Below are 12,456 nucleotides of genomic sequence, written 5' to 3' on the forward strand. Positions count from 1 at the left end.
GAGCCTCCGGAAGGCGGGGCTTGCGTTCGCTCGCCGCCTGAGGCGCCACGCGCTGCAGTTCGACAACGCGGTTTTCAGACCCCGGCTTCCGAGCTAAGCCTTGGCCGCACCTAATTGGCTGTACGGCCGTCACCCGCACCGCGGCCCATTTGCGGTCGGAAGAATCGGGCCTTAGCCGGCCGCCGTAGCGGCCTCTCTCTGTAGTGGGCGGGGCCAAGGCTGGGGTGACCCCGCCGGAGCTGCCGCTGCCAGCGACATGTTCAAGGTGAGAGAGTGGAGCCGGGTCACAGCTGTCACCGCCCCCTCCTGGCCTCCCGGAGCCCTCCCCGCGCTCTCGTGGGCCTCTCCGGGGACCAGGCCCGGCTCGTCCCGAGGTTTTTCCCGCCTCCGGGCCGGCTGCGTCCCGGCCTCGCTGTTCATTCAGAGATCCGCGTGGAGCTAGCGGCTGCCGGGCGGAGGCGTGAGACCTGGGGTGGCTGGGTGGGGCCTTTTGGGTTGTGCTCTCGTGAATAAAACACTTAAACATTTAAAGTAGCCCTAAAAGTATCCACCCTCTGGCTGGTCCCCTCTTGGGTTCGTTAGGAACGTTAGGCCACATCAGGGCACTGCGGGGTTTGGCTTTGGTTGCCTGGCAAGGTCAGGTTTCAGAACCTGCTGTATGAATGGGGGAGGGTCACCTTTGGAGAAGGTGCAGCAGGAAGTTGGAGAGGCTGGCCTGGGAAGGGCTGGGTGAGAGGGAGCAACTGGAACTTCTCTCCCCCTTCCAGCAAACGTTACATAGTATGAACAGATTGACTTCTTTCTTTGCATTTTATGAACTCGTGTCCTTTTGAAAGAAGTTGACTTTTACAGTGAAGACTGTCTCGAAAATCTGCATTTTAATATGAAGGCATTGTTCTCCTTTAAAAAGAGTAAATGGTATTTGTATATCACGAAAAACAAATCACAGGCTATTAGAAAGGAGTCTACAAAAGCGAGTCTTGAAGCAGTGCACCTGTAAAATAGTGGTAATGAAATGTCAGAATTGTACTATTTAAATGTTTTATTGAGCTGCGATGTGCTTTGGGGGCATTAGGACAGTATAAAATCAGACCATGGATTTGGCCTTCCACTTGTGGCATTGCCACTTTGCAGCTGTGTGACCTTGGGCAAGTCACTTGGCCTTACTGGGCCTGATTTCCTATTGGTGAAATTGGGGAACTAGCTTCTACCTCCTAGGGTTGTTACAAGGAATAAATACATTAGGTGTGAAGCACTTGGAAGAGGCCCTGGCACATAGGAGTGACATCTAAGTATTTGCTTTTGTTTTCAGGCAGCTCACAGTTTAGTTAGAACAACAGATCACAAAAGCATTTTGTGTTCATTTCATAAATTTGTGTTGAAACACTTATGTGCTAGGAGTTTGGCTCAATTTTAGGGTTGCAACAACTAAAGATATGCTATGATCAGTTTATATTGTTATTAATGTACTGTGGTAGTAAAAGGAGAGTAGGATCTGTCTGTCTTACTAGGAGTTCTCAACCTGTGGATCTCGTTCCCTCAGAGGGTCTGTGGGTAGAATTCGGGGGTCCCTGAACTTTGATGGGAAAATATAATCTTTTTCACTAATCTTCTGGTGAAGTTTATCATTTCCTTCAGTTATGAATGTAGGTAACTGTTTCAGTTATCCATTTTTGGATAAAACTACAATGATTTTTTATTTCTCACCACCTATAGGTTGGCTGGGCAGTTCTAAATTCAGCTGGTGGCTAGACTACAAGGTGGCCTTTCTCCCGTATCAGTGGGCCTGGGGCCTGTCAGTATGGCTATCTTGGGCTTCCTCACATGGTTACTGGTTTCCAAGAAGGCTTATCCTGAGGCATGAACACCTGCTTGCATCACATTTGCTGATGTCAAGATAAGTGACATGGCCAAGCCGAGTCAGTATGGTGGGGGACTACACAGAGCATAGATATGAGGACAATAGGGTTCATTGGGAGCAATTCATTTAATAGCTACTACAGCAACAAGCTACAGTAGTATTAGCAGTACCTGTGACCAGTTGAAGTCAGTAGGACCAGTGCATGTCACAAACATTGTCATATCACATTATAGTTGTTGCAGATCTCCAAATATCATTTATATTCATCATTACATCAAGAGTATAGTAGTTATAAGACTCACTATTTTATTTAATGAGCTAATAAAGAAACGCATTACTTTATCAGATTTTTGGTCTTGAAAACAATTATACTGCACTGTAATTGGGATTTTACGCAATTAGAAGCATTTTTTGGAGAAGGGGTCTAAAGTGCTCATCAGACTGCTGAAGAGGTCTATGGCGCAAAAAAGCAAGGAAGCCCTGGGGACTTCAGACAAGGCAAGTTTTGAGAGACAGGAGTTCCTCAACTGATTGAGTTGGGGAACAGCAGCAGTGGTACTCCATTGGGAAAGTGCCACTGACTTAGTTCTGCTGTATCAAGGGAAGGATAAAGGGAGCTGAAATTGTTGAAACTTTTTTTTTTTCTTTGAGTAGAAAAGCTCACAACAAACCTTGGTGGATACCAAAATGTAAGGAGGAGGAAGAGGGGAGGCCAGAAATTTTTGAAAAGCAACTTTTGATAAGTAGAAGTAGGGGCATAAGAGTGATATTTAGAAAATGAAGAGGGAAGTTCAGGTTTGTTAGTTCAGTTCAGTTCAGTTGCTCAATCGTGTCTGACTCTTTGCCACCCCATGAACTGCAGCACGCCAGGCCTCCCTGTCCATCACCAACTCCCGGAGTCCACCCAAACCCATGTCCATTGAGTCGGTGATACCGTCCAAACATCTCATCCTCTGTCGTCCCCTTCTCCTGCCCTCAATCTTTCCCAGTATCAGGGTCTTTTCAAATGAGTCAGCTCTTCGCATCGGGTGGCCAAAGTATTGGAGTTTCAGCTTCAGCATCAGTCCTTCCAATGAATATTCAGGACTGATTTCCTTTAGGATGGACTGGTTGGATCTCCTTGCAGTCCAAGGAACTCTGAAGAGTCTTCTCCAACACCACAGTTCAAAAGCATCAATTCTTTGGCACTCAGCCTTTTTTATAGTCCAACTTTCACATCCATTCGTGACCACTGGAAAAACCATAGCGTTGACTAGACAGATCTTTGTTGACAAAGTAATGTCTCTACTTTTTAATATGCTGTCTAGGTTGGTCATAACTTTCCTTCCAAGGAGTAGATGCTTTCAATTTGGGAAAACCCAATGGCATAAACAGTAAGGAAAATTATCTCAAAAAATCCAGGGGAAGGGTGGATTCCAGTGGGTCAACAATGTCTTCAAGGTCCCCATCTCTTTTCTTGGCTTTCCGCAGTAAGATTGGTTCCCCTTAAGTTTGCAAGATAACTACTAGTAACACACACTTTCTCATCCACTAGAGCAAGAGGACAAAACTTCAGGCTTGGACTACACTCTTCCTTCAATCTGATTGGATCAGCTTATGTCAGGTGTCTGCACCTTACCCAATAGCCAGTGCCTGGGGAATGGCATGACCTGATGGGCTTAGACAAAACAGAATCAGCTCAGGATGGGGTCACTCTACCTTAATCACTTGGGAGAGAAATGAATCCATGAACACAGTGGGACACTGGAAACTGGATGTGCAACAGCAATGTCCGTTACAGAAAGATGAGTTAGATGGGTTTGGAGAAGTGTTCACTGATTTGGGCAATTTGGTTGGAAGACTTTCATGATCTTTATACATGTAGGTTTACTGGTGGAAGTGAAAACTAGATTAATATGGGTTGGTGACTGAAAGATGAGTTAATGCAATTTAGAAGATTGGCTGTCAAGGGAAGTAGGGAGAATATAGTAATTAGAGGGACGTGTTTGGTCAAGATTTTAGAGTTGTTTGTGGTTGTTGCAGTATTCAAGATTTGGCAATGTTTATGGCCTCAGGAAAATCCCATAGACAGAGAAACCTGGCGGGCTACAGTCCATGATGTCGCAGAGAGTTGGACACGGCTGAGTGTGCATGCACGCAAACACACACACCCCATGGCCTTGGGAAGAATGTAGGGAAGAAACTTTTACAAAAGAGAATCCCTCAGCTTTGAAAAGGAAGAGAGAGAGTCCCTTCCACTTGTGAGATGGTAGGGAAAGAAGGATGGCAGTGGTGATAGACCACTGCTTCTCAACTAGATGGTATCACCTGCCTTGGGTATGTTTTAGAAACTTGGTTGGTTTGTCACATCTTTTTTATTAAAAAATTTTGGGGGGGCATGCCATGTGACATGTGGGATCTTAGTTCCCCAAACAGGGATTGAACCTGTGCCCCCTGCAGTGGAAGCATAGAGTCCTAACCACTGGACTGCCAGGGAAGTCCCTGTTCTTCACATCTTTTAGTTGTGTTGAACATGCTGAAATATAATGCTTATAAATCTTTCCTTTTCGTTCTCCATTGTGTTACCATCAAATCAATATATTGGTCTCTTTTTTTGGACTTATATGTGTAGGGCTTCCCAGGTGGCACAGCTGCTGCTGCTGCTGCTGCTGCTAAGTCGCTTCAGTCGTGTCCGACTCTGTGCGACCCCATAGACGGCAGCCCACCAGGCTCCCCTGTCCCTGGGATTCTCCAAGCAAGAACACTGGAGTGGGTTGCCATTTCCTTCTCCAATGCAGGAAAGTGAAAAGTAAAAGTGAAGTCGCTCAGTCGTGTCCGACTCTTAGCGACCCCATGGACTGCAGCGCACCAGGCTCCTCCGTCCATGGGATTTTCCAGGCAAGAGTACTGGAGTGGGTCGCCATTGCCTTAGTGGTAAAGAACTCGCCTGTCAATGCAGGAGACATAAGAGATGTGGGTTCGATCCCTGGGTCGGGAAGATTCCCTGAAGGAGGAAATGGCAACCCACTCCAGTATTCTTGCCTGGAGAATCCCATGGACAGAGGAGCCTGATGGGCTACAGTCCATAGGATTGCAAAGAGTTGGACATACTGAAGCGACTTAATACACAAAACACATATGTGTAGCTAGGTGATGAATTTTACTTCAAGATAACTGGGTTGGCCAACAAGTTTGAGTTTTTCTGCAAGCTGATATGGGAAAACCCTGAATGAACTTTTTGGCCAACTCAATAGCAGGAGTTACTTAGAAAATTATTTGTCATAAATGTCAGTGTTGGGACTTCCCTGGTGGTCCAGTGGTTAAGAATTTGCCTTGCAATGCAGAGGACGTGGGTTCAGTCTCTGGTTGGAGAACTAAGATCCCACATGCCTCAGAGGAATTAAGCCCGCACACTGCAACTAGAGAGTCTGTGGGCCAAAACGAAGATCCTGAGTGCTGCAACTAAGACCTCATGCAGACTAATAAATATATAAATAAACAAATCTTTTTTAAAATGGAGGTGTCAAATCTAGTAGGTGAGGACCAGTGCTCCTCAAACTTTAATGTGCATGCGACTCTTGTTAAAATGCAGATTCTGATCCAGGAGGTCTGGGTGGGGGCCTCAGAGTCTCCATTTTTTTTTTGACAGGCTTCTGGGTGATTTAGATACTGCTTGTCTCCTTTCATAATTTGAATAGCAAGAACTGAGGCAAATTGGGAAGTGAATGGTTTTTTTTGGTTTGTTTTCCAGATGAGTGATTTTATGAGCATGGTGAGATTTGGAAGAGGCATTGACCAAAGAGCAAAAAAGATAAGTGAGAGGCTTTGAGGGCTCTTCTGAGAGCTTGCTACTAGCCCTCTCTTATGATTGCAGCCTGGGAGTGGGGATGAGAGAATGGTAGGGACTGATCAGGTTTATCAGCTTGTGTCAGCTAGGACTGGAGGACAGAAGAGTTGATGATATAGGTGTTGATGGAAAAAGTAAAGTTTGCATGACTGGTTATGTGTATCAGTTCAGTTCAGTCTCTCAGTCGTGTCTGACTCTTTGCAACCCCATGGACTGCAGCACACCAGGCTTCCCTGTCCACCAACTCCCGGAGTTTGCTCAGACTCACGTCCTTCGAATCAGTGACGCTATATGTTATATGCATATACAATTAAAATATTGAAACTCTTAACCACTATTTTGGTTTAGCTATCCATCTTCGAGTCAGTAGGGGGCGCTGGTGGATTACAAAACACGTTTGAAAAGCTGCCCAGGGTTTAGTGCTTTGGCTTCCCTGGTAGCTCAGATGGTAAAGAATCTGCGTGCAATACCGGAGACGCAGGTTGGATCCCTGGGTCAGGAAAATCCCCTGGAGAAGAAAATGGCAACCCACTCCAGTATTTTTGCCTAGGAAATCCCATGGACAGAGGGGCCTGGTGGGCTATGGTCCATGGGGTTGCAAAGAATCAGACACAACTTAAGTGACTAACACTTTCACTTTTTTCCAGTATTTACTTTCTATTGCAGGAAGCAGATTTTCCAAGTGCTGCTGCCAGAAGCTTGAATATTGACTTCATACACCCAGTCTCCAGATTCATGTTACTAGATTTCATTCATTGCACATATGTCTATCACAGTTAGTTCATCTGTGAGTTGGGCACTCTGCTGTACCTTGCCAGGTGTAAATGAAATGACCCATTTTTTTTTTAACCTGGGAGAGAATCTCCAAATTTGGCCACATAGCAGAATTATTTGTGAGACAGTCTCCAAGGTGCTGCTCATGGATCTGATTGAGTTTTTAAGTGAGGTCTAGGAACCTCTAGTTTTGAAAAAGCCCCTCAGGTGACTGTGAAACCTAGGTTTTAGGAGCTCATGATGCGATCAGCGGCAGATAGGGATAGTTCATTTGGATGCACTGGAACAAGTGCTCTGATGTAAGAGTCAGGGAAATGTAGAGCAGTAGTTCTCAACCTTGATTGCATGTTAGACTCACCTGGGTAGTTTTATAAAAATGTTGTCTATTTTTATTTTTGGCTGCCTTGGGTCTTTGTTGCTGTGCAAGGGCTTTCTCCATTTGTGGAGATCCGAGGCTCCTTGTGGAGCACAGGCTTCGGTGGTGCAGGCTTCGGTATTTGTGGCTCATGGGCTTAGTTGCCCCAAGCATGTGGGATCTTCCCAGACCAGGGATTGGATCTGTGTCCCCTGCATTGGCAGGCGGATTCTTAACCACTGGACAACCAGGGAAGCCCTCACTGGGTAGTTTTTTATAAGTCCCTGTGCCCAGACTGCACCAGACCAATGCCATGAGAATCTCGGGTTGAGCTCTAGGCATCTAGTTTGTAGGGCATGTAGCCAAACTTGAGAAGTACTGACTTAGAGGAACAAGCACCAGCAGGGGGCATCAGGAGACTTGGTAGAGAACATGCTCTGGTCCTGGTCTTTGAAATGGGGCAGAGAAGGTTGAAAGAGCCTTTTTAAGCAGAGAGAAAAAGCTCATGCAAGGACACAGGTGAGAGTTCAGTGCCAGGATAAAACCTGGGCTTCACCGTGTAACCTGGGGTGAGATACTAAAGTGCTCTGTAGCTTTGTCCTCATCTGTAAAAGAAGGATAGGACTAGTTGCAACCTGGGACTTCCCTGGTAGTCCAGTGGTTAAGACTCTGTGCTTCCAATGCAGGGGGCTCAAGTTCAGTCCCTGGTCAGGGAACTAAGATTCCACACGCCAGTTGGTGCCGCACCCTCGCCCCCTGCTCCACCCCCTGCAAAAGACTAGTATCAACCTTAAATTGTTGTGTGGATTTACATTAACTCAGACCCAGAGTTTAGCACAGCGTTTGGTACAAAGTAAGTGCTCTGTAGACATGAGCTGTTAATATCTTTTAGTTGGTGTCTTGTATAGGAGGCACAGTCTTGGGACTTTCCAAAATTATTTTTTAATGTCAAAACTTGGTATTTGATTGCATGTGGCAGAGTTGGGAGAAGGAGAATTTCAGGATGCTGCCCAGGCTTTTGGCTTGGAAAATTGAGTGGCTGTTAGAACTATTGAATGAGATGGGAAAGTGGAAGAAGGCTGAGTTTGGCTTGAAAGAGATGATAACTTGCTTTTGAATAGGTTGGACTTTTAGAAGTTTCTGTGGACATTAGAGGTGGTAATCAGTTAACATGGAACCCAGGAGGGTGGAGTTTTCCTGAGGAGGTGTGGGCTGAAGGTAGAGGAATCATCAAATGCCTCAAGGGCCAGGAGATAGCCTAGTGAGAGCTGGTCTATGTCACTTCCTTCCTGTAGAACAGAGATGTGACCTGTACTCAGAGCTCACTCCTCAGAAGGGCCTGAGGTGGCCTTATCCTTGGCTATAAGGTGTTATTACCTCGCATATGCTTTGTGACTGTTTGGTCTTGATGTAATGCCTTTATTGCCTGTCTTTCTGAAATAAATTTCCTTATTATGAATAGTATGTTACTAGTATAAACTGAGGGGAGAATTACACTGATAAATGGAAAAGGAAAATCATCTGTAAATTGGAAAAGAAGTACTGTAACTTTATTTGACTTGAATATTAAATGTCACATATTTTGAAATAAAGATTTTTTTGCCCTTACAGTTTAAGTATCTCTGAGGGAATTCTCCTTGAGGAATTATAGTGAATACATTTTGCTCACATAAAAACATATTTACATGCAGATCTAACTGAATATTCTTCCTTTCTTACCCTTCAAAGATGCTGGGTGGTAGATCACAAAGGAGAAGGAAAAACTGCTCTATACCGCAGGCTGCAGTCAGAAAGCACAGGCTCAGGTTCTGGTTGTGTTTCTGGTTTCTGGCTGAGCAACTTTAATGAGGTTTCTTTATCTCCCCAAGTCCACTTATCAGGGTGCTGTGGCCCCACATATCGCACAGGGTTGTTGGGAGGTTTCGATGCAATAACATGTAGGAAGAATGGTAAACTGCCAAGCACTAAACCGAAGTAAGGTACTTTTGACCCCTTTTGCATCATACCCGTCCACCAAAATGATCTAGAGTTTCAGGTTAGCACTATCGACCTAGGGCTATAAAAAGTAGCTCAAACTTGAGTAAATTCACTTCTCATTTGGAACTGAATTCTGCTCAGGACACTGTGCCCCTCTTCCCAACGACTTTGAAAATGCAAATAGCTTCTCACGTGAAGCTAACAATGGAAGAAGAGAAGGAGGAAGTAGATGAATTCTAACCTAAAAGAACGGGGAGCAGAGACAAAATGGGGAACAGTAGATAATGCACTTGACATTTATGGTAAATTTATTGCCCCATGAGACCTAAGCATATTTACTGACTTTTTATGATTTAAAGGTTTAATGTTTTAATTACATGTATATGTACTCCACACCCATGCCCTTTCTAGGCTAGCTGGGACTTCTTAGAGCCTGAGAAATGAACTTTGATACTTGTTTGTACAGTACATTTAAAATTACTACAAGTAGTTAGGTGCACAAGAAATCTCTGTAGCAATGATACATACCTATTTCAGAAACTTGAGAATTGACTTACAATATGACAGGAAAGTGCCAAAAGATTTTTTTTAATGAAGGCATTAGAAGAGTTTGTATCAGTTGATTTTCCCCAGTAATGCTAAAGTGGAAATTTATGGTTAGTGCATACAACATGAAACTTCATATGGATATTTTCAGGGAGGAAAAAAACTCAGTCTTGAGATATATATTAGAATTTGGAAACTACTTGTTTTTCACTTTTGCTGCATGGCCTCATGCCAGTTTTATTAGAAACCTTGAACTGCCGATTACATAGTGTGGTGGATTTCAAAACTTGGTTCATTGTACACTAAAACTTGTAGAAGGAGAAATTTAGAGCAAGGGTTGTCTAGTTTTCATTATGCTGACAGCCTAAAACTTTGAATATTAAGCTGTGTTTTCATGATAATAGCACTATAGACAGTAAGTTATATTTTGAATGAATATTGTTTTAAAGGCACTTTGAATACAGCCACCCTTTGTCTTCCTCCTTCTTTCTCACTCTTTGAAGCAAGCAGTTTGTTTTGTTCCAAGCCCTCACTGGCTCCAACTTAAGGACGTCTTTGTTTGGTTGGGTGAGGATGAGGAACCCTCTGTGGGAGCTAGAGACAGGTTTACAAGTGCATGCTCACTGCTTTAGCTGGGACACAGACACAGTGGTTTCTTTTTTCCAGATGTTCCTATTCATTCCTTTGAACAGTCTTTTAAAGTAGGATATATGAAAACAGTAAAGTTTGATTTTTCTCCCCCCCACCCCGCCGTAGATGTCAGTCTTGTGAAATAACAGTTCGCTTTTCTTGTGCTTGCTGAAATGAATCTCCTTTCCCATTAAAGGTGCTGCTTCATGTGTCATTTGATGACATGGGTTAAACTGGCGAGTGAGTAGGTGAACACCAAGTGATGGGACTCCAACAAGTTTCCTAAATCGTTTGCTAATGGCTTACCTCACTTGGCAAATATTGACACTGAGCCTGTTGGTAGAGTCACATGGTTCGGGAGCACTGTTAAAAGTTGCTGTGTTTAGTCCAAATATTGACTTTTCCTGTTTTTGTTCCTTATTTTCGCAGAGATTTTCATTATGAGTCTAGACTGCCATCAGCTGATTTGAGCCTTGCACACGATTTTTTTTTTACAAAAGAATTTTGCAGTTTCCTTTTCTTTGAAGGATAAGAAGCCTGTGAATAACTGAGATGAGGTTGAGGGCAGTTGTCAGTGAGTTCAACGTTCTCTGTGCACACGGTGGTCTGTTAGGAAAAGAAACCTGGGTCTAGATAGACTTTACTTTGACAGAATACCTCTTCCTCTTAGAAGATGGAAATCCTTTTAGTTGTTAGAAAATGTAGAAGCATTTGAAAGGGAAGTCTTGAAGTAAATATTCCCTTGTGTGTTTTTTTTTGCTACCTATATTTCCTTAACTTAGAAAAGATTGAATGGATCTTGGGATGCCATTTGGGTTTAGGTAAGCACTGTTAAATTTCTGTCTGAATGAGGAAGTTCAGAATAAATTTGCTACATGGTAAATTATATGTCATCTTTGTTCCAAGTCTGTGAAACCAGTACAGCCCAACCAGATGACTCAAAACCGGCCCGAATGAACAATTATCTCACTCTTTGGCTCTGAGGTTTCCTTCCTGTTTATCAGACAAGTTTATTTATTTATTTTTTGTGTGCGAATTCAACAAAATTCTGTAACTGTTTTAAAAGATGAAACAATTGCAGATGAAACATATTTGCTTTGCTTTGCTGACCTAATTTTGTGGTGAATTCTGCCCTCCAATGATAAAATAGAAGGTGGTTTTCTGGAAAAAAAAATGTTAATCTTGAAAATAGCCTTGGTTTTTTTCTTCCCTTATCTCTTTAGATCACAGTGTGTTTATAGTGGATGAGGAAGAACTAGGAAATATCAGTTACCCCAGCACAGAATTAACAGAATTCAGAGTTTCTCATAAGATAAGTTCTGTTTGTCATAGTTGGAAGACAGTTTTTCTTTTCGTTGGTTAAAGTCTGAACTCTTAAAATACTAACTTTATAGTCCCTTCACCGTGAAACAGATCGAAATGATTGTGGTTTGTCTTGTTGAAGTGTAAGGGCTTCCAGATTTCTACATGCAGATGAGGGCCTGTCGATATAGTCATTATTAAGAGGACAGATTTAATTACCTTGTCAATACGTTTCTTCCAAACATGCTGTCACTGATCAGTATATTTATTCCAGAAATGTCATCTGATCAAACATTTTATCCTTTTTCATTTGGAATTACCATTGCATTCTCTGGCAGGTTGTTTAGAATATCCTCAGGAACCAGCCATTTTTGTTTCTTGCATGTTATAAAATTAATATTCATTGCAAAAACTTCAGGATATTCAGTTAATTCTAAAGAATCATCCTTAATCCCACCACCTGTATATTAACCACTGTCATATCTTTTTCAGACTCATTTCTGGGCATACTTATATAGACATCCTTAGTTTGATATTTTCAAAAACCTCACAAATCCCCCACCCCTTTAAAAAAATCTAGTTTATTTCATTTTCTAATTTGCTTTTGCTTCAGATATATTGAGACATTTTCTTAGTCTTAAAATTTGATGTGAAGGCATTTAGAAATGAAAGCTGTATGATCACATATTGAAAATGAATTTCCTTTATTAATTTGTTATATAAATAGTTACAGTAAATTCTGATATGATCTATCAAGGTTACTACTTTGGAGAGAAAAAAACTTATTTTTGAGGAGGAAAAGGTATACTGTATTTTTTTCTGGTTGCTTTTTTTGGTGTTTACCACCTTAATCATTGTTCTTAAGTTCCATACTTTTTAATTATGGTGATAAAACTCATATAACATAAAATTTACCATTTTAACCATTTTTAAGTGTATTGTTCAAGTGTGTTACATATACTCACATTGTTGTAGAAAAGATTTTCATGTTACCAAACCAAAGCTCTATACCCATTCAACAACAACTCCACATTTTCTCCTTCCCTACAGCCCCTGGTAACCACCATTTTGCTTTCTGTTTCTGTGAATTTGACTACTTCAGATGCTTCATATAGATGAAATCATACAGTATTTGTCTTTGTGACTGACTTATTTCACTTAAGGTTCTAATATTCCATTGTATGT

At 42.5% G+C, this 12,456-nt stretch overlaps 1 protein-coding gene across 1 annotated transcript in view; it reads left to right on the plus strand.

The window, feature by feature from the left end:
- Positions 1–103: 103 nt before the first annotated feature.
- The window catches only part of APOO (apolipoprotein O), a 50,256-nt gene continuing 37,903 nt past the window's right edge, over positions 104–12,456 (plus strand). The window contains exon 1 of the mRNA XM_055565572.1: positions 104–265. Within this exon, the coding sequence (XP_055421547.1) occupies positions 257–265 (9 nt within the window). The 5' untranslated portion in view covers positions 104–256. The remainder of the gene's footprint in view (positions 266–12,456) is intronic.

Source organism: Bubalus kerabau, chromosome X, assembly GCF_029407905.1.
Source record: "Bubalus kerabau isolate K-KA32 ecotype Philippines breed swamp buffalo chromosome X, PCC_UOA_SB_1v2, whole genome shotgun sequence".
In the NCBI taxonomy this organism is placed as follows: Eukaryota; Metazoa; Chordata; class Mammalia; order Artiodactyla; family Bovidae; genus Bubalus; species Bubalus kerabau.